The sequence below is a fragment of the Mesoplodon densirostris genome, chromosome 11 (genome assembly GCF_025265405.1).
Source record: "Mesoplodon densirostris isolate mMesDen1 chromosome 11, mMesDen1 primary haplotype, whole genome shotgun sequence".
Taxonomy (NCBI): domain Eukaryota; kingdom Metazoa; phylum Chordata; class Mammalia; order Artiodactyla; family Ziphiidae; genus Mesoplodon; species Mesoplodon densirostris.
The window spans coordinates 21,878,785-21,902,269 of NC_082671.1; the positions used below are offsets into that span (position 1 = coordinate 21,878,785).

General features: G+C 41.1%; 1 protein-coding gene across 2 annotated transcripts in view; it reads right to left on the bottom strand.

Moving 5' to 3' along the window:
- Positions 1–23,485, bottom strand: part of BCAT1 (branched chain amino acid transaminase 1) — a 104,380-nt gene that overhangs the window by 28,665 nt on the left and 52,230 nt on the right. For both annotated transcript variants that reach the window (XM_060114101.1, XM_060114102.1), the window contains exons 4-6: positions 15,561–15,671; positions 12,259–12,378; positions 5,368–5,531 (exon numbers count right to left, since the gene is read on the bottom strand). In XM_060114101.1, coding sequence (XP_059970084.1) covers positions 5,368–5,531; positions 12,259–12,378; positions 15,561–15,671 — 395 coding nt within the window. The remainder of the gene's footprint in view (positions 1–5,367; positions 5,532–12,258; positions 12,379–15,560; positions 15,672–23,485) is intronic.

Sequence of the window (23,485 nt, forward strand, 5' to 3'; positions counted from 1 at the left end):
AATAAACTCAAACTACAGAGATAAGAAATTTAAATATCTTGGAATTGACTTTTTTTAAGAAGATATATTTTCACAAATGGTCTATCATTTGGAAGGAGAACTGAATTTGAAACTAAACAGAAATATTAATGTTCTTTATACCTTAAAATTTCATTTGGAGGGTGGGAAGGAGGGAGATGCAAGAGGGAAGAGATATGGGAACATATGTATATGTATAACTGATTCACTTTGTTATAAAGCAGAAACTAACACACCATTGTAAAGCAATTATACTCCAATAAAGATGTTAAAAAAAATTTCATTTGGCAAGGGTAGATTCATTCATAACGATGCCTAGCTCTACTCTCCTCATTAATGGGTTCTCCAATTTTATGCTGCTTTAGGAGAAAAGGAAGTAATATTTTAAATTTATCTTTTATTAAACTTAAATGGGAAAATTATGGATTATAATACAAAATATGAATCAATGTTTTAGATAAAACATGAGAGTCCTCAAATAAATGTGATGCTTGCTTGCCTTTCTATGCCCCGGTTATATAATTCACTTTCCTTGACTTTCAGAGGATATTAGCAAACAAGTTTGAGAAGCATTGCCATATGACAATCAGGCCTAGGAAATAAACCCTAGGCCCACCTCAGACTATGAACCCCCAGAAGTATACAGAAATAATCAAACATATAACAATAACTGCTACAAAGCATTAATGGTACCTTCTACAAAATACCCACCTAGGCCTTTTAATGATCTCTTTTACACCTGGGCAAGATTAAAAACTATAGTATTGTCTAAGTCAAAGTGTAAGGTAAGCACAAAAGCCACATATCATAGTGACTACGTGCCATTCTCATCTGCACACGTACTCTTCCCACTATATTCTCTTTGGCTCTTCCCACGAAGCCAAGTCATTCTGCTTGGGTTGACAATCATAGCATCTTGTCCTGCCACAACTGAACAAAAGGGTGGGCAAGTAACTAAGCTGCTCGTAAGTTCTTCTTTGAGTTCATTCACTCATTCATTTTAATGTTTGAAGCCTGAAAGATGTATTTTCTCCCTTTGAGAGTAGTGGCAGCTTGTGTGCTATGACGTAAGCCTGGGTCTACTGTGTCCATAATCACCAGCCTTAAAAGGAGAAGGCATCTGAAGTAGGAGAGCCCTAAGCTAACACATAGCCAGAAGCTATGACAAGAGATGGAGGTAGGGTGGAAGCAGAGGGAAAGGGAGGGAAGAGGGATTTAGGAGGAAGCAGCATGGGCAGGACGCAGGCAAGGGCAGAAGAAACCTGGCAACAATGATTTGAGTTCCTATTAGAACACAGCTACCATCCCACTTACATGAGCCAATCAATCCCTTCTCTGCTTGAGCTGGTTTTCTGACTTGTAACTCAAAGACTATTGACTAATAACTAAACTATTCTAGAAAGCTATGGGAAACAGGCATCATACTATAGGGCTATTGCAATCTGGGGCATGAAGGGGTTTACTCAACACAAGATGTTAAGATTCCTTTAAAAGACCCTCAATATGGGGCTTCCCTGGTGGCACAGTGGTTGAGAGTCCACCTGCCAATGCAGGGGACACGTATTTGATCCCTGGTCTGGGAAGATCCCACATGCTATGGGGCAACTAAGCCCGTGCACCACAACTACTGAGCCTGAGCCACAACTATTGAAGCCCGTGCGCTCTGGGGACCGCATGCTGCAACTACTGGGCCCGCCTGCTGCAACTACTGAAGCCCGTGCACCTAGAGCCCGTGCTCTGCAATAAGAGAAGCCACCGCACCGCAATGAGGAGTAGCCCCCGCTTCCCGCAACTAGAGAAAGCCCGCGTACAGCAATGAAGACCCAGGCAACCCAAAAAAAATTCCCTCAGGTGTAAACTGTATTATTAATGGCCACAGGGTAATTGATACCTTGGTAATATATTTGGGTTTCCTCCAATGTGCTGCCAATATTCAGAAGAGAAGCACATGTTCTTGGAGGAAAGAGAAAAATGAAAAAGTGGGAAAACTGTTTACGTGGAAAAAATTTTAATATAATTTTAAATAGAATCTGGGAGATGGAAATATTAAATACATCCTTCCCAAAGAGTAAATTCTATTGTGTGAAATCCAACTGATTGCTCTTACGATAAAGAGAGTCCTGGAGATGAAACAAGGAGAGCCTTACAATAGAAACTATTGTCTGTTGAGAGGGTACCACCTACCAGGCAGGGTACTACGTACTTAACCCCATTATTTTAATGAATTGTCTCAACACAACCCTAGACCTTATTATACTTTTGAGGACCTGAAGGAAGAGAGGACTTAACTGTACAAGATTACGCAGATGTGTGACGTGTATGACTATGTATGTGTATGACTCTCAGATATCTGATTCCCAAGTCCACTCTGGTAACTGCTTGGTACTAACACCACACTTGCTGAGAGCTCCCTATATGCCAGCCAGGGTCCTATGCACTTTATATCATCTCGCTTCATCCTCACAGGTAAAGTGGGCATTATTACCCTGACTTTATAAATGAGGAAACTGAGGCTTAGACAAGTAACATGCCCAAGGAGTTAGGCTTTTGAGCCAGGTCCTTCTGACTTCAAAGCTCGCACTCAAATGCAGAATGAGAATATAAGGAAAAAAGGAGGAAAATTAAGATGGAGAGAGGAATAGGCCTGAATGAGTCCAAATTAACTAAGAAATTGCCTGGGAATTAAGATGTTCCTCTGATGAAAGACTGACTTCTAGCTCAGTGCTTCTCAAGATTAGCTGCACAATAAAAATAATCCTGGGCTTTCCTGGTGGCGCAATGGTTGAGAGTCCACCTGCCAATGCAGGGGACACGGGCTCGTGCCCCCGTCCAGGAAGATCCCACATTCCGCGGAGCGGCTGGGCCCGTGAGCCATGGCCGCTGAGCCTGTGCGTCCGGAGCCTGTGCTCCAAAACGGGAGAGGCCACAACAGTGAGAGGCCTGCATACCGCAAAAAAAAAATAACTAAATAAAAAAATAATAATAATCCTGATGCTCAGGCTATCTGCCAGACCAACTAAACTAGAATCTCTAACAGGGGGACCCAGACATCACTCAGTGGCAAAAGCTCCTCCAGGTGACTTCAATTTGCACCCACAGGTGAGAACCACTGTGCCAGAACTCTCCTTCAACCATGTGCCACTGTTACTTTTCTCACTAAAGTACACTTAGAAATAAAAGGATATTATCTCTGATGGCTTCAAAACAGTGAAATAATCTTAGAAATATATATATATATATATATATATATATATATATATATATATATATATATATTCTCCTCTCCCTTCCTCCGATTCACTGAGATAGAAAGCAGAAAGTTCTGGGCTTATGAAAATCAATAGCTAGTGAATAAATACTAATTGATTTTTTAAAAAAAGCTTAGAAAGTAACTATTAAATTAATTATGTTTAGAAAAGAGCAATAATACACACATCTAAGGTTCCTGACAAAAGTCTTTGTCAACTAAACTGGATGATGGTAAATGCAAAATCCTTTGTTCCCCTTGGACTCCTCCAGGTGGGAAGGACAGGAGTTGAGAGCTTTGGAACTTCTTGGAAACCACAGGCGTGTGTGGGACAAGTCCACTCTGGTTCCTGCCTGCCCTCTTGCCATTCTTCCTTTTACTTATGAGATCTAGTACTCTCTCCTCTAAGAGATTTCAAGTCAACTTCCACTGATCCTGGTCCAACTGAGCTTAACTATTAATTTATTTTATAACTAACTTTATTTTTTAGAGCAGTTTCAGGTTTACAGAAAGACTGAGCCAAAAATAGAGCTCCTATATACCCTTACTCCCCAACTTCAGTTTCCCCGCCAATATCGATACACTAGGTGTACATAGTAACACTGGGGCTCACTCCTTGTGTTGTACAGAAAGTTGTTTGTTTATTTGTTTTTCTGACTGAGCTTCGTGTTATGTGGGATCCCAGTTCCCCGACCAAGGATTGAACCCGTGCCCCCAGCACTGGAAGCACGGAGTCTCAACCACTGGACTGCCAGGGAAGTCCCAGAAAGTATTAATTTTTAATTGCCCTATAGTGATCATATATTCTGTGAGACTGCATTATATCTTCTTTATAACAAATAACAATCTGCCTAGACACCAAACTAAAGATTTCCCTCCAATTTCTGTGTTCCCATGTTAACTTTTCCCTAAGCGGGTAGGGGGAGCTAGAGAGCAAGGTTTAAAGAAGAAAAACTTTTACGTTATTATCTCTTCATCAAGATGGTTGCTTTACTGCACTCTAAGAGAAGTTTTAATAGAGTAATACGGATGGTATGCAGTGGTGCATATGCATACGCTCTGTGAAGAAGTCTGAACAAGTAAAAAAGACATCAAGAGAGAAAACAACAGTAGTTTTGGACCTGGCTAGCCTAGGACATAGTCAGGAAGGAGTGCTCTAGCGCAGAAGGAAAAAAGTGACTTCTTTAGTTTAATGGACTCCGACAGGGTTTCTCTAACCCCGTGAGGGAATGCAGTTATGAGGGAATACCAACAGGGATGACAGGACATAGAATTTTGTCAACATGCTTATTTTCTTGGAAGAAAAGAAGGAAATAAAGTCTATGGAGGGGTCAAAGGCAGCTGTCAATGTCTCTCTGGCATCCCAGCAGCACATCCTTCAATTCTGCCAGGGCTCCATGAATCGACATTTTGTAACAGGGCCCAGAAGATGGGCACTGAGTCACCTTGTGGGCCTGCTGCTGCCCTGGGGGTGTGATACACACAAAGGAAGAGCCATGCTGGTTAATCCAGCAATTCTTGTTCACCCATCAGGGCATTCCCGATTCACGGCCAAGTCCACTCCTGAAACTGTCTAACACTTGCAAATGCTCTTTTATTTCCAGCCAGCTACATATGGCCTATGCGACTGGCCTGACCAAGCCAAAGCAGGGCTATCCCTCAGCCAGCTGGCAGCAGGTATGTCTACAATCTGTGGCAATGAAGACAGCACTTCAGTGAAGCAGGCATCTTCCCCAGACAGGACTCCTTGGAGCCAACTGGGAGCTTGGGCCCCAGCACCAGATGCTTTTGAATGCCAACTTTCAGCCTGCGGCCAGGGACCAGCATCCAGGGGTAGTTCATTCAAATCACTGCGTTTATTCCTGGTTTAGTGACTTTAGCTCTTGCCTATATAAAACAGTCAATGTTTCTCCCTTACGAGGGGGCCACCGAGGTTATCCTTTAAACAACTAGCACATTCAAAACACTGAAAACTAAACACAGAATAAAAATGAGCATTACAGTGTCAATACTAATATATGTACTTGTATTGAAGTGAAATGGCAATAATTAAATGGTCATGAGGGACTCTTTCCTTTAGACAGAAACACAGACTGACTTACCCTCCCATCTTGCAGTCCCCGGTCCCACCTTTCCAGGCTCTTACATACTTCGGATTGGCCCACAGGGACACTGGATTAAAGCTTCCACTTGAAAAATAAGGTCCCACTGGGCTCAAGATTACAAAGAGCAGGGCTTTAGTAGGCTTCTTGACTCCCAGAGAAGGCTGTAATAAAGCAAAAGTACGCACAACTGTTCATTGAAAATGCAGACACCAGTCTCAAGGTCTAGAACAGATCTGTAACAATCTCCCAGAAGGGACTGCGGACAGCTGTTACTTCTAAAGTTGAGTTACACAAAGCCTGATGGTCTTCTCTTTCAAGAAGAAAACACCGAGAATGGGGGTACTTTGGTTCCATTTTACTTTGCTTTCTGAGTTAAGATTTTAAAGGAAAAGCAAATTTGTCAACTTTTTTCATAGTAGGCTTTTTCAGAGGAGTACATTTTTAACAACCAGCCGTATAACACCTTTCAGTGTTGCATTGATTGGGAACTGAAAAAGGGAAGAACCTAGACCTGATTTCAGCCTTTGGGGGTGAAACCTAATATTTGTTTCTCTAACTTGTTCTTCTGCTTCTGACTGCTGACTGCTTCAGGATACGCCAGTGCCTCCAGCAGGCAGTGGGCTTGGGGCAGTGTGCCATTAGCACACCTGACTGTGAGAGATAGCAGACAGCAAGAGTGTAGCTGCGCTAGAAGCAAAGACACCAGACAAGATAAATCCCCCCAAAAAAGACAAGAGGATGAAGGACTCAGGAATTCGTGTCAGGATGACAAAGATAGAAAATGGCCCTTCCCACCAATACTGGAAAATCACAAGCCAACGATGCGAAATCATGCAAATTCCTCCAGCACAGAAGCAGTCATAAGTAATGACTACCAGTTGTTTTTTAAGGAGGAAAACTGAGAGACTGATAAGTTTTGAGGGCTACGTATTATAAAGGCAAAAAAGGCCACTGGGCTCTCCTGTGCCATTCAAGACCACACGAGTAAGAAAACAAGTCAGGACTCTTACATTAAGTATTGGATATAAAATACTTGTGTCTAGTCTTCAAAAGGAACCTGGTCTGCCTGGACGGGGTAGTAGTCTGGCGTGGAAATAATGAAGGAGACTCAGTTCCCCTGATTTTGCAGCTTTTGTAATATTCGATGAAACTGACTGAAAGTGGACCTAGGGATATTTTTTTTTCTGAATTTCAATTAAATCTCCTCCTCCACTACCTATTAGTTCAAGGCCCCTCACCCACTACTTGTGCCCAGATCATCAAGAATCAGGTAGGGAAAATATCCGTGAGCAGAATACAATGTGATTGTATATGTGCACACTGATGCCATCGGAAAGGCGTAGGAAATGGGAAGCTGAGTCCATCCACACTCCACGTGAATGTGAGGACCACATAGGGCTTGGCTGGCCCCAGAGCAAACGGATTATAGGTGACGGATAACTGAGTTAAAGAAATGAGTCAGCAGGCGACCACAGGTTTTGGTTTTTTGCTCATTTGTGTCTGTTCTTGAATGGGGGCTAAAGAGGACACCCCTACAAGGGAAGAATGAAGAGACTTAAACTCCATTTGCTTTTTTTGGTTTCGTTATTTGGAAGAGAAATCCTCAGAATAACACACACATCTGCATTTCTTCCCAACTTTGATAAAAATTGACTATCTTATCTCTGCACTTTTATTTACCTATCAGTTAAGTAAGTATACTTCATATCAGGGATGCTTTGAAGCTTAATATTTAAAAAAAAAATTTTATTGACCATTATAGTGAGGAATTAAGCTTCTCAACATAATTTAGAAATACAATATGCAGGACACATCTCAGTAATTTACCTAGCTTCTAATGTTCTAAATAAAATAGCTTATTTATGGACAAGCTGATAAGCATTTTATTAGATACCACATGAATGCCTGGACTTTTCTCACTCACATATTTTTTCCAACCTACACACTATTAAAAAAAGTAACAGGGACTTCCCTGGTGGTCCAGTGGTTAGACTTATGCTCCCAATGCAGGGGTCCCGGGTTCGATCCCTGGTCAGGGAACTAGATCCCACATGCCGCAACTAAGAGCCCACGTACCTCAACTAAAAGATCCCGCGTGCCGCAACAAAGATCCCATACACCACAACTAAGACCCAGCACAGCCAAATAAACAAATATTTTGTGAAAAGTAACAATAACTCATCATCATGGAAATATTTTTCAGAGATAAATTTCATCTTATTCATTTCCTTCCCGTGATTTAATTGACAGGTAAACTTGCATTTATTCCACTAGGTGGTAGTAGAGAGAGCACAGATGGAAAACAGAATAACATGCATTAAATCTATTTCTAGAAAAGAGTATCTTGATAAACCTTTAAGCAATACTTTTACTCTTAGCAAGCAGGTAAATAATAGACTAGAGTTTTTCAATGCTGAGAAAAAAACGTGTTTATGTGTACTAACATTTTATTTTAAATTTAAGCAAGGTCAACTCATGTTTTACAAGCACTTCAAGTACTGGTGTTGATCACAGCTCAGTCACCTTCATCCTTAAATGATTATTTATGTCAAATGTCTTTTCATGAAAAGAACTGTGACTTTACTGAAAATGGTCACACTGCTTCATGAGTGAGAATAAGTAAAATGTAACTTTATGGATCAGGAAGGGAACTTGGTGATTAGGTCTGTTTCTACCCTCAAGGAACCATTATTTGTTCCTTTTTCTTAATTCTCCCTTCTTTCATGGAAAGCAATTTAAATTCTGCACTACTCCTATGATTAAGAGTAGTTTATGATAGTATAATATTAATCAAATGGGACTTCCCTGGTGGCGCAGTGGTTAAGAATCCGCCTGCCAATACACGGGACACAGGGTTCAAGCCCTGGTCCAGGAAGATCCCACATGCCGTGGAGCAACTAAGCCTGCAAGCCACAACTACTGAGCATGTGTGCTGCAACTACTGAAGCCCGTGCAACTAGGGCCCATGCTCCACAACAAGAGAAGCCACCACAATGAGAAGCCCACGCACTGCAAGAGTAGCCCCTGCTTGCCACAACTAGAGAAAGCCCGTGCGCAGCAATGAAGACCCAACACAGCCAAAAAAAAAAAAAAAGATATTTATTTAAAAACAAACAAACAAAAAGAAACCCCAGGGAAAATGAGGTATATAAAATCTCAGATGCAAAGTTTATAATGTCTCAAGGGACCACGTGAAGTTGAAATTCTGATGTGTTCAAAAAAATACTCTTTTTACTTTATAGGTTATACTTCACAAACAACAAATAAATATATATGTATATATAAGGGTATTAAATATGTGTATATTTTTCACAGAATAACAGGACAATTGGGTGTGATGGAAAATAAAGATACATTTCATAGTGGAAATTACCATTTCTGTCTGTGTCAGTCAGAAAATTACTTGATAGAAAGGCAGGATTTCAGAGGTAGTCTGACAGCAGTGGGCACTCAGCAAGCTGAGAAAGGTACTATTTACTAGTTTGTGTTTTGGCCTGGAAGGCAGAGAAGCACAGCAGCCATGTGGAGGCTTGAGGACAATTCTGACAGGCAAGGCAAGTAAGAGACAAAAGAAAAAAGATAATTAGAAATAACAGGGGAACATTTTTCAAAGAGAACAGAACTTTTGGGGGGATCCAACTCACTTTTTTTTTTGATCCAAAGAATAGCCTAATTAAAAAAAAAATCCTACCAGTTCTTAAGAAAGAAGATCAGTTAGAGGGGAAAATGATAAAGAACATCAGACTAACAGGGCACTGTAAGAGATATGGGATTGACCAGTGGTCCATGTGGGTCCTTGAGTGTGAATGTGTTTGTAGGCAAAACTAGTAGGCTTGGTTTAATATTAAAAAAATAATCAACGATCCTCAATAATTACACAGTACTTTTCGGTTTCCAAGGCATTCTATAGCCATTATCTCAGAAAATCCAACAATCCAGGAAGGGTTATAATTCCTATTTTTAAGTTGAAGAAACTGAGGCTCAAATGATTCACCCAAAGTTTCAGTTATTAAGCTCTACATCTTCTACTCTTAGTCCCGAGCTCTTTTTCCATGAGTTTGACAAAAAAAAAAAAACAAAAAACAAAAAACAAAAAAACAAAAACCAGTGAAATTCCCAGGATTTCCTAATGTGAAGAGAGTTCAAACCAGACCTTCCTTCTACCCTCAGCCTTCACCACAGCCCTCATACTCTAGGCAACCCATGCTCAAACCATACAGAACCCTTCAGATTCCTCCTCAAGTTTCTACTCAAAATGTATACATTGAAGCCCTGACCCCGCAATGTGAATGCATTTGGAGACAAGGCATTTAAGGAGGTACCTGAGGTTAAATGAGGTCAGAAGGATGGGGCCCTAATCCTGTCAGCCTGGAGACCCCAGAGCAAGTGCACCCTGCTCCCTCCCGCACCCCCCTTCCTCTCCCAATACAGAGGAAACGCCCTGAGGGGCACAGTGCAAAGTGGACAAATACAAGCCACGAAGCGAGGCTTCACCAGAAACCCACCCTGTTGGCACTTTGATATTGGACGTCCAGCCTCCAGAACTGTGAGGAAATAAATTCTGGTGTTTAAGACACCTAATCTTTGTATTCTGTCATGGCAGCCCAAGCTGACTAAGACATCCCCTCTCTGGACTTCCCTGGTGGCCCAGTAGTTAAGAATCCGTCTGCCAATGCAGGGGACACGGGTTCCAGCCCTGGTCCGGGAAGATGCCACATGCCGTGGAGCAGCTAAGCCTGTGTGCCACAACTACTGAGTCTGCATTCTACAGTCCGCGCACCACAACTACTGAGCCCGTGCGCCACAACTACTGAGCCTCTCTGCCACAACTACGGAAGCCTGCGTGCCTAGAGCCTGTGCTCCGCAACAAGAGAAGCCACTGCAGTGAGAAGCCCGCGCATCGCAATGAAGAGTAGCCCCTGCTTGCTGCAACTAGAGAAAGCCCACGTGCAGCAATGAAGAACCAACACAGCCAATAGGAAAAATCATTTGAAAACAGTCTTGAGTATTGGCAAAAACTGGGCAAAGAGTTACTGCCATTTTTGTAAAAAGAAGGATAATACTTAGGACTTCTCTGGTGGCGCAGTGGTTGAGAGTCTGCCTGCCGATGCAGGGGACACGGGTTTGTGCCCCGGTCCGGAAAGATCCCACATGCCGCGGAGTGGCTGGGCCCGTGAGCCATGGCCGCTGAGCCTGCGCGTCCAGAGCCTGTGCTCCACGACGGGAGAGGCCACAACAGTGAGAGGCCCGCATACCGCAAAAAATAATAATAATAATAATAATAATAATAAATAAATAAATAAAATGAGTTAATATAATACATTATAATAGAATAAAGGACAAAACCACATAATCATGTCAAGACATTTAGAAAAAGCATTCAACAAAATCCAACCTCCATGCATGATAAAAACTCTCAACAAACCAGGAATAGAAGAATCAGATCTCAGAGTGGGAAAGCACCTCAGGATACCTAGAAGGTAGTGCTTTGAGATTAGAAACGTTTCAACAAAATTAAAAAATTACTTCTTCTTAGTCTAAAGTTAAATAATAATATGAAAAAACTCAGTAATATTAAAATGTCAGAAACTTAAGGAGAAGATGACTTTTGAAATTGTCCCAATTCTTTAAAGCTTATCAGGGAGACTGCAATTCATGAAATTCACTATGTAGGCTCTTAATAGTATTTCAAAAGGCATCAAAAAGGATACCAAAGGACCACTTAGGTACTTATCCTCTGGCCTTACTGCTTGCATTCATACGACCTAGTGGAAAATCTGGTAACCATACAATTACCTCACAGAGAGCAGAATGGTTAGACTATAGCAAAAGCTCTGTCTCGTTGCCCCTATCCTTGAAGATCTCCATATGCCACACACCCCCTCACCCCCACCCACATTCAATGCCCCCCATCAATTATCTCTCATATCACCCATTCTCCATAAGGCCACCCCTTCCCAGTAGAGGAATGAGATAGAGACAGGGCCTTTATATTTTATATCACATATTCACCCACACAGATGGCCTTGGCCACTCCAGGCATGTCCTTCCTTTGCAAGGGCACCAGCCAATAGACTGTAACCTACTGGGAGATCTCACAGCCATGTTGTTTAAACCTGTTCCCCTAGCTCCCAAGTGCCTCCCCTAATATCCACTGTGAACTTTATTTCCAACATTTTCTGTGGGGGAAGAGGGTCCTCCACTCCCTTTCCTTACCAAGTAATCCCAAGACATGAGGAAAATGAAGATAAAAAAGTAGCAGCTCTCTCTCCTCCAAATTTCAAAACCATTACCACTCTTACCTTGGAGGAGCACTTACCTGGCATTACACCGCTAAGCTGAGGAGATCACGGTTAGTCTTGATTAGGAGAAGGCAAACAGCCTCGCTCATTTCTTTACTTTTTTTTTTTTTTTTTTTTTGCAGTACGCGGGCCTCTCACTGTTGTGGCCTCTCCCGTTGCAGAGCACAGGCTCCGGACGCACAGGCTCAGCGGCCATGGCTCACGGGCCCAGCCGCTCCACGGCATGTGGGATCTTCCCGGACCGGGTCACGAACCCGTGTCCCCTGCATCGGCAGGCGGACTCTCAACCACTGCGCCACCAGGGAAGCCCTTCTTTACTTATTTATGTTGGTGTCTGTGGCTGTGTTTGTACCACAGTGGCAGAGTTGATTAGTGACAGAAACCATATGGCTCACAAAGCTTAAAACACTGACTATCTGGCCCTTTAAAGAAAATGTTTACAGTCTTAATAATCAAGGGAAAGGAGCATTAATGATGCTACTGGGGGGGCGCGGGTGGCTATTTCAAACTACATACTAGAAGCTTCAAGCATAAACAATGATAACTCCCCCACCAAAGTACCCCAAAACAGGAAGTCAGTCTGCACCTCAGTTCCAATGAATGTGGGCCGAATATACAGACTTGCAGAGGTTGAGTGGGGGACCCATTCTTGATCCAATTTCACAAGCTGCTGAATACACTCTAAAAGCTCTTCCTTGTCAAATGCCTGAAGGAATGAAAAAACATAATGAATAATGCAATGTTCTTCCATTGTAGCAGTAAGAAATGATCCTCATGAAAGCTTTGACTATTAAAAATGTAATAATAGGGAATTCCCTGGTGGTCCAGTGGTTAGGACTCGGTGTTTTCACTGCAGTGGCCCTTTGTCAATGCAGGTCGAGGAGCTGAGATCCCACAAGGCCGCGCAGTGTGGCCAAAAAAAATTTTTTTTAATAAAAAAAAAATAATAAGGGGCTTCCCTGCTGGCGCAGTGGTTAAGAATCCACCTGCCAATGCAGGGGACACGGGTTCGAGCCCTGGTCCGGGAAGATCCCACATGCTGCGGAGCAATTAAGCCCATGCGCCACAAGGACTGAGCCTGTGCTCTAGAGTCCGCAAGCCACAACTACTGAGCCCGCGTGCCTAGTGCCCGTGCTCCGCAACAAGAGAAGCCACCGCGATGAGAAGCCTGAGCACCGCAACAAAGAGCAGCCCCCGCTCGCCGCAACTAGAGAAAGCCCGCGCGCAGCAAGGAAGAGCCAACGCAGCCAAAAATAAAAATAAATAATAAATAAATTTATTAAACAATAATAATAATAAGTAAATAAGTAAATATTTTAAAGTAATAATAATAAACCCAAACAAGAATTCTTTTTTCTGCGACTTTTTCCCCCCAAATTGTGATGGAATGAGAGATTATCCACATGAGGAAGATAAAAAAGTGGTTCCCTACCTCTTACCATACCCAAATACCAACTATAGTAGGATTATACACTTAAATGTGGGAAAACATTAAGAACTTTTGTAAAAAAACATACAAAATATCTCTGTCACCTTGAAGTAGAATTCTTAAATAAAAGACACAAAGCATAAATCATAAAGGAAAAAAAATGGACAAAATTTGACTATTTAAAACTTAAGAACTTCTGTTCTTCAAATGACGTAAGTGACACACTGGGTGAAGTTATTTGTAACATAACCAACAAAGGATTGTAACAGGAAAATGTTAAGATAACCTGAAAATCAGCAAGAAAGAGACAGATGATCCAACAGGAAAATGGGCAAAATCAAAGAGTAGTTTACTTCTAAGGTGAAAAAGGGGTTTTTTTTTGTTTTTTTGTGGTACACAGGCCTCTCACTGTTGTGGCCTCTCCCGTTGCGGAGCACAGGCTCCGGACACGCAGGCTCAGCGGCCATGGCTCATGGGCCCAGACGCTCTGTGGCATGTGGGATCTTCCCAGACCGGGTCACGAACCTGTGTCCCCTGCATCGGCAGGCAGACTCTCAACCACTGCGCCACCAGGGAAGCCCGAAAAAGGTTTTTATATTCTAGATGGGTGACAGTTTGTAACATAAGTAGTTTCTATTCACTTGGCAGGGCAAAAAACATACTTTCAGAGATGCTATGGGTTATCCAAGGTAGAAATGAGTCAGAAACACATGAATAGAGCTCATGATATCAGGATTTGGCTATTTAAATACTAACTTACAACAGCAATCACAGTGTGGTCATGTTACAGAAATCGGGATTGCCAATCATACAGGACATACCATCTCCCTGTATCAAGCACGGGGTCTCTGACACTGCTGTCTAGATGTAAGATTTAGTGGAAAGAACTCCACTAGGGATTTAAAAACTTACATCCCTAGTGAAGCTCTATGCCCTGTCCCATTAGTCTGTGTCATCTTAGGCAAGTCATTGGACCTCTGTGGGCTTGAGTTTTCTTCTCTGTACAAAGGTGCTGCTAATATTTACAATACGTACCTTCTTGAAGATAGCTTACTGTTATGATTAAAATGGCAAGGAATGTAAAACCACATAACACAGTTTGTGGCATCTGATGCCCAATAAGTGTTACTTCCCTTTCCTTCTGTCCTCATTTTAAAGGATCTCCCAATGATTTGTCTGTAATGGGTGAAGAGTGGAACTAGGACGGAGTCCAAAGAAATTTCCTGAATTTCCCTTCTGCTGCTATATTATGGCCTCTGAAGAAGGTCGATGAAGCATGTGTTATAAAAGGAAGAAGGAAGAGCCTGGCTAAAAAGAAGTCATCGGGCTTCCCTGGTGGCTCAGTGGTTGAGAGTCCGCCTGCCGATGCAGGGGACACGGGTTCGTGCCCCGGTCCGGGAAGATCCCACATGCCGTGGGGTGTCTGGGCCTGTGAGCTATGGCCGCTGAGCCTGCGCGTCCGGAGCCTGTGCTCCACAACAGGAGAGGCCACAACAGTGAGAAGCCCGTGTACCGCAAAAAAAAAAAAGAAAAAAGAAAAAAAAAAGGAGTCATCACTTGGGCTTCTTCAACGCACAGCTGAAGGTTAGGGACTAGCAAAATATGTCAAAGGGGGAAAAGACTTCTTTCAGTTCAGAAAGACAGCCTGGTCAAGTCTCAGGGAATGAAAGTAATCTAAGTCACCTCCTACCTAGACATGAACCTTAGGGTCTAAATCCAACCCACCTTAGAATGAATTCTGCTCCATAAAAAACAATGTTATAGCCAGGACAAAGTGGCCATGAGAAACCGTTTTATACATCCTTTTTGTTTTCTTTTTCTTTAAATAAAACTTGGGCTAAAATATCAAAACAACTACTTAAATCACTGCATACTTGCTAGCGTCTTAAGCAGTTAGGCAAAACATCCCACATATGGGCCTCCCTGGTGGCGCAGTGGTTGGGAGTCCGCCTGCCGATGCGGGGGATGCGGGTTCGTGCCCCGGTCTGGGAGGATCCCATATGCCGCGGAGCGGCTGGGCCCGTGGGCCATGGCCGCTGGGCCTGCGCGTCCGGAGCCTGTGCTCTGCAGCGGGGGAGGCCACAGCAGTGGGAGGCCCGCGTACCGCAAAAAAAAAAAAAAAAAAAAAAACATCCCACATATACCTGTGCAGTATACCATATTTTCATATCATAATTTCGTATGGTCTTTAAATTTTATTATTTCAGTTTGAGGCATATTTTTCTTCCTTATCCCATTATCTCCTACAGACACTCATAAAGAAACAGATTGTGGAGTTGCCAAATGGTTATTTCCTTGTTTTTTTAACTCACTGATTAAAAAACAGATCAGAAAGAAATTCAGTGCTCATATGGTTTATACCAAATACTGATCTAAGTATTCAGAAATGGTTTGTCTGGTGGAATTCAGTGACCCGTTACAACAAGAGAAACACAAGAGAAACTCCTAAATATACATACCGGCAGAGTCGCCCTCATAGCAGACCGGTACATTCTATCCATGTTGAGGTTTGGCCGAAACAGACGAATTTTATTATCTACTCCCCGAAATGCCTTCAATCCTTCAAATAACTGAAGATAAAAGAGAAATAAATGTTACAAGGTAACTAAATGAAAGCAATCCCTGTGTTCAAAAGACTGACTCTTCTGACTGCCCTCATCTCCTTTACCATGTAAAGCTACTGACACAGACCCTAAATCTAGAAAAGCCGGACAGACTGGTTACAGTCACTGGGATAATAAGAAGTCCATTTATTACCAAGATCTGGTGGGAATTCAGAGCTATCCTTTGCTTAACAGGAGCCAGATGTTAACACACATCAGTGGAGGTTGGAAGAAAACATCTCCACACAACATGGACTGACTGACTGCCTAGAAAATAGAACTGGAATCAAAGGCCTCGCAGTACCCAGCCCCCAATCCACCCCCAAACACCCATGTATCTTTTCATTTTATCTGGCTCGTATGAACTCTGGAGAGTGGATAATCTAGATGTGACCAGAGCTGGTTCAGTCTCCCAAATCTCAGAAACCAAGCAGCTCAAGACTATACTATGTTAGGGCCATGCCACCTTCTCAGGGAGCTGCTGCAGACAAACATGGGCAGGGACGTGAAAAGACTTTGAATTTAGTGCATATTGACAAATACAGAGAAAAGAGGAAAATCAATCATTTTAAAGGGAATTTTTTTTCTGTGAATACCTATATAAGAAAAGAATCTGGGCCTCCCTGGTGGCGCAGTGGTTAAGAGTCCGCCTGCCGATGCAGGGGATACGGGTTCGTGCCCCGGTCTGGGAGGATCCCATATGCCGCGGAGCGGCTGGGCCCGTGAGCCATGGCCGCTGAGCCTGCGCGTCCGGAGCCTGTGCTCCGCAACGGGAGAGGCCACAACAGTGAGAGGCCCACATACCGCAAAAAGAAAAAAAAAAAAAAAAAGAAAAGAATCTAAAACAGGATGAATGTATGTATATGTGTAACTGAATCACTTTGTTGTACATCTGAAACTAACATAACACTGTAAATCAACTACACTGCAATAAAATTAAATTTTTTTTTTAAAAAGGGAAATTTTTACCACAGGTTCTCTAAGTAATTGATAGAGCAAATAGGCTAAAACATGGTAAAGATATGGACAATTTGAACAAGAACAACAAACTAACCTAATGGACACACAGAGCCCTGCACACACCACCTGTAGAAGGCATGTTCTTTTCACATGTTTTCTGACCTTAAGATAAGCTAGGTATCAAAACCAAAAATATAACCCCAAGATATCCACATTTTGGAGAAGAAGAAACCCATTACTTAATATTAAGTGTGAGTCAAAGAAGAAAAATGATGGAAATTAGAAAATATGTTGAACTGAATGAGAATGAAAAGGAGGGCCTTTAGATGCTTACAGCCTTAAAGCTTACATGAGAAAAGAAATATAAATCCTGGAGCACAATTAAAAAGCAAAAAATGAGATGTTTTGTTGAAGTGCAAATATATGGGTAATTTTTTAAATGTAGTAGGACTAAAGCTTTAGTTAAAAGATATGGTTGTCAGATTAACTCAGCTGATAACATCTGAAACCCAAAAAAGCACAGAGAGCAATATATCATACAAATACTTTAAAAAATAAAGCTGGTGAGGCTATATTGCTACATATAAAACAAAATAGACTTTCAGGCAAGCAGCTTTACTGGAGATAAAGAAGGTAACTTCATAGAGTTCAATTTACTTCCCTGTTTAAAAATTATACACATTTGATATAGGCTCAAATTTATGCAAAGATTGTATGATAATCTCAATTGAAAAATACAGATGCAAAATACACAAAGGATAACACAGCCTAACTAAGCTGGATTTATCCCAGTAATAGAAGTTGGGTTTAACATTAGAAAATACAGTAAGGAGATTCATTATATTAAGAGTTCATGTGGAAAAAACTATAGGATCATCTCATTGTAATAAATGCATCTGATAAAATTGAACATTCGTTTATGATTTTTAAAAAAGTTTCCTGGATAACTAAGAAAAAAAGGAATCTTCCTTATGTGAGAAATAAACTTGTAGCAAACGTTATACTTAAAATGGTAAAATTTATTTTAATTGAACTATAGTTGATTTACAATGTTGTGTTAGTTTCAGGTGTACAACAAAGTGATTCAGTTATATATATATATATATATATATATATATATATATATATATATACAGATTATATATTTTCTCAGATTCTTTTCCATTATAGATTATTACAAGATATTGAATATAGTTCCCTGTGCTATATAGTAGGTCCTTGTTGTTTATCTATTAAAATGGTAAAATTTAAAGCTTACATTCAGATTGAGAACATTACACATTGCCTGCTGCGACTACTTTAATTCAATATTGTACTACCAATATAATAATAATAAAATAAAAAGCATAAAGTTAGGAGAAGAAAAAAATAACTGTCATAGATCATGCAACACAGATAAGATTAAACATAGAAAATACACAAAAACTGATATAATCTTTTGAAATTATCTGTTTAGGCAAGGTAATCAGATACAAAATTATATTCCCATGTAACAGCAGCAGTTAGAAAATAAAAACACTATTTATGGTAGAATTAAAAGGAATACTTAAATGTGGAAAATCTAACATAAGTGAAAGACCCATAAGGAAACTATAAAACTTTACCAAGTCATTAAAGACATAACTAAATGTAGAAAGCAATCCGCCACTCATAGATTGAAAGATTCAATATTATAAAGACTCTCTCCAAATTGATTTATATGCAATAAATTTATAATTTATTCTCAAATTTATTCTCAAATTTATAATGCAATCCAAATGAAAATCATGTCAGGGCATTTATTTTTCTTGTAACAAACTGAATGACAAAAGTTGACTGACATGATAAACTGAATCTAAAAGTAATATGGAAAGGCAAATGACCAAGAAATATCCAAGGCACTCTTGAAGAAATAGAAGGATTTGTCCTAGCAGACATCCAGACTCATTATAATGATTTGGAGATAAAGACAGTGTGGCATTTGTCCAGATAGACAAGCAAAATGCTGAAACAGAATAGAGATCCAGATAGACAAGACAATGGAATGCAAGTGGAGATCAAGAAGCAGACCCATGCATATATGTCAAGATGTGACATAATGTATCAGGAGGAAAAGAACAGTCTTTTTAATGGTGCTGGGACAATTGGGTATCTGTAGGGGAAAAAAAAAATTGGACTCCTACTTCATACAAAAATCAACTTCTGAAACTAAAGCCCTAACTGTGAAAGACAAAATCAATAATATAGGTAGATGTCTTCATAATCTAGGAATAGAAAAAGAGTCTTTAAGCAAGACACAAAAGGACCAAACATAAAGCAAAGATTGATAAATTCAACTTTTTAAAATTTAAATGTATTTCTTGTCATCAAAAAATTCTGGGGACTTCCCTGGTGGCGCGGTGGTTGGGAGTCCGCCTGCCAATGCGGGGGACACGGGTTTGTGCCCAGGTCTGGGAGGATCCCACATGCCATGGAGCAGCTGGGTCCGTGGGCCATGGCCGCTGAGCCTGCGCGTCTGGAGCCTATGCTCCGCAACGGGAGAGGGCACACCAGTGAGAGGCCCACGGACCGCAAAAAAAAAAAAAAAAAAAAAAAAAATCTGGAGAGAATAAAAAGCGTGTTGAAAAAGATACTTAAAACACATATAACTGATAAAGGACCCATATCTAAAGTATATAAAGTACTTCTACAGATCAAAAAGAAAGGGAACACAATAGTGAGCAAAAGATGGAAACAAGCAGGGACTTCAAATAAAGAGATATCCATTGAAATAAACATCACAATAATATGCCATTGCATTAAACTGGCTAAAAATTTAAAATCAGGTTATACTAAGAGTTGGCAAGGTTGATGAGTCACGGTTGAATGTGGTTGCTAATTCATGGCTGGTGGGTATAAAAACTGGTAAAATCACTATGGAAAATAGTTACCCTTTTTGTGTAAAAATGAAGTTAATATCCAATACCAGCAGCATATTCCTAGACCCTTAAGGAGCATTTCTCAAATTTTTTGGTATCAGGATGTCTTTACACTCTTAAAAATTATAAAGGTCCCAAAGAGCTTTTATTTATAAGGTAATTCTATCAATATTTACCATTATCAGTAGTGAGAAATTTTAAATTTATTTATTTATTAACAATAAACTATGACATGTTAAAATATTTTCATTAAAATTATCTATATTTTCCAAGAGAATTAATGTTAAGTGTGGCATTGTTTTAAATTATTGCAAATCTTAAAAAAAAATTATTGCAAATCTTTAATATTTGGCTTAACAAAAGACAACTGGATTCTCATATCTGCTTTTGCATTCAATCTCTTGCAATGTTGTTTTGGTTGAAGTACACAAAGAAAACCCAGTCTCATATAGATATGTGGTTGAGAAAAGAAGTATTTTTGATAACCTTTACAGATAATTGTGGATATTCTTCTCTGATACTCCTCCAAAACTTGACAAGTGGCAGTCCCTTAAAGGTTAGTTACACTGTGGAATCAAACCCCATCAATGAGGTTTTCATACTGTTAATTTCTTAAAATTCAATGGTCTGTTAGTCAGAGTTCAACTGAGAAGAAAGAGAACCAGTAGAAATACATACAACAGGGACTTCTCTGGTGGCGCAGTGGTTAAGAATCCACCTGCCAAGGCAGAGGACACAGGTTCGATCCCTGGTCTGGGAAGATCCCACGTGCCGCGGAGCAACTAAGTCCGTGCACCACAACTACTGAGACTGCGCTCTGGAGCCTGTGAGCCTCAACTACTAAGTCCGTGCACCACAACTACTGAAGCCTGCGCTCCCAGAGCCCATGCTCCGCAATGAGAAGCCATTAGAGAAAGCCCACGTGCAGCAACGAAGACCCAACGCAGCCAAAAATAAATACATACATTTATTTTTAAAAAATGAAAAAAGAAATATGCATAACACTTCCAGAAATATTAGAAGGAACTGCCCAATGCATTTGTGGAGGCTGGCTAAGTAAAGTCCAACAAAATCTGTAGGACAGGCTGTGAGAAGGAGAAGATCACAAGCAGGCTGGACCCAGGAAGTGTGTGGGCTGCAGCCCACCTGCAAGTGAGTCAAGAAGGAGGGACAGCGGAAGAGACTGAGTGCATGTGTAGGCCTAGCTGCTGCATGGAAGTCCTGAGGTCAGGCTCACCCAGAATAATCTCCCTTGTGATCCACTTCAAGTCAACTAATTAGGGACTTTAACCCCATCTGCAAAATTCCTTCAAACAGCACCTAAATTAGTGTGTGACTGAATAACTAGAAGAAGGCGTGTGTACGCAACAAAACCGCCACTGCCTTTCTATGTCCTTCAGTGTTCACAGAGAATGTCCTTGTAGTCCATCCCCAGCAGATGAAAAATGTTATTCTGGGGACTGTGGTTCAGAATAAGCAAATTAACACATCAAAAAGTCATCATAATCTATCTTGCACTTTCAATAAATCTCTACTTTTCTTTTCATTTTAAAATGTGCTTCAGTTTTGTTTTTGTTTTTTGAATCTTTTAATTTTTTGGCCATGCTGTGAGGCATGCGGATCTCAGTTCTCCGACCAGGGATCAAATCGAACCCACACACCCTGCAGTGGAAGCATGGAGTCTTAACCACTGGACCGCCAGGTAAGCCCCGCACTTTGAATAAATCTTTACTCATACATAAATTTGTAATATCATGTAACACTCATTTGGAAAAATGTTGGGTTCCCTGAGTTACACAGATCTTCCAAAGGGTAACTCCTTTTAATATCACCACCAATATCACAAAAAATAAAACCTCTTTTATAGCAGAAAGGGTCAAGCTCACAGTGGTGGAAACAAGTTTTCCAAAATTCCAATTTTTCACTTGAGAGCTAGAATTTTGTCACAGGCAACAGAGTCCACTGTTTTGTTTGAAGTGACAGACTCATTTCGTTCATTTTCAAAAAAACATCTGCCGGCTTCCCTGGTGGTGCAGTGGTTAAGAATCCGCCTGCCAATGCAGCGTACACGGGTTTGATCCCTGCTCCGGGAAGATCCCACATGCCGCGGAGCAACTAAGCCTGTGTGCCACAACTACTGAGCCTGCACTCTAGAGCCTGTGAGCCACAACTACTGAAGCCCACACGCCTAGAGCCCATGCTCTGCAACAAGAGAAGCCACCGCAATGAGAAGGCCGGGCACCGCACGAAGGGTAGCCCCCGCTCACGGCAAAATAGACAAAAAAGCCCGAGTGCAGCAGCGAAGACCCAACACAGCCAATAAATAAATAAATAAATAAAGAGAAAAAAAGCTTTATTTAAAGAAAAAAAAGCTGCCACGCACCTGAGTTTGAGTAACTTTTCTTTGTTCTTTCAAATAAAAGTGGTAGAAGATGGAAAAACCAACCAGTTCAGCTCACTATGCAAAAACAATCATACAATTCCTTTCCCTTGAGACAACCTTAGCATTTCAGTATGACATTAGAGGTTTATGCGAAATTGCGGTTTTCTCACACAGAATATTAAAATGTTGACTCGAGTCAAGATTTAATAAAATTAATTGTTATTATGCTTCATCAAGAACATTCCTAGGTAAAACTGACATTCTTTTTATACTGTAATGCATGCCAGTAAACAATATAATGACTAACAGAGGTTGGGTGGCAGAGTGTTACCTAGTACAAATGTCAACACAAGAAAAATAATACCTTGGTATTACTGTGAAGAGTTTTAACCTTGGCGATCTCTTGAAAGGGGAGCCCAGGGGGTCTGTGGACCACACTTTGAGAACTGCTGACTTAAAGAAACATGTATACAAGCACACCAGCATACTATGTACAAGAATGTTCACAGAAAAGGAAACCACACAAGTGCATGTCAACAACAGACTGAATATATTCACATAACGGAATACTATTGCTACAAGGAGCATATGATGTGGTACCTATCACTCTTTGACCCAGATAACCTGGGCCTCTGCCCTGAGCCTCACACTTTAGAGGGCCTCTCACCCCTGTCTTTCTCCAGCTGTGACCCCCTTGGAGCAAGTAGTTGGCTGAATCCTTTTTCTAGACAGACTCCAAGTACTCAGTTCCCTAGAATTCCCTACCCAAATGGCCCTGATCTTATTTTCAGGGCCTCAATGGGCCTCCTTGGTTTCATCCTCTTAAGAACAGACAGGACTACTAGGATGTCCACATCTAAGTCCAAGGGATGGCCAAGGGTCATCTGTTTGCAGGTGGTGTGGGCATCTACGTGTGTGTGCGACGCCCCCTGTGGTACAGGATGGAGCCAGGATAGAAAGAGATAGAGGGTGGACTTCGGGGTGCCTCTGCTTGTACATTTGTCCCAGGACCCACAGATATTAGGGTTGGTCCTGGATGCTTAGAGCTCACATAACACTGAGCTCCAATAGGTTCACGGGCGCGCGCGCACACACACGCACACTATAATTCCACTTATGCAAAGTTCAGAAAGAAGCAAAACCATAGTGTTAGAGATACATACAATCCAAAAAGAAAAGCAAAGAAAAGTTACCACAAAAGTAAGAATAACGAGTGCCAGAAGATACAGGGTTTATGATGTGGAAGGGACACGAGAAGGTTTCTGGGATGCTCAAAGGGTCTAGGTCTATTTCCTTACTCGGGTGGGGTAGCTACGTGGGCACTCATTTATAAGTATTCATTAAATAGTACATGTTGTCCATTTTTTCAAATTACGTTTTATCTCACTAAATATTTATCTCAACCTGAAAAATGAAGTAACTGTTATAAAATTGCATTTTCTTTCATCCAGGTTCCCTACTCACACTTCGCATGTCTCTCCTTCACTCTTTGAAATCTTCACATATTTATCAAAAAATACTTTTGAAATCAACGAAACCAC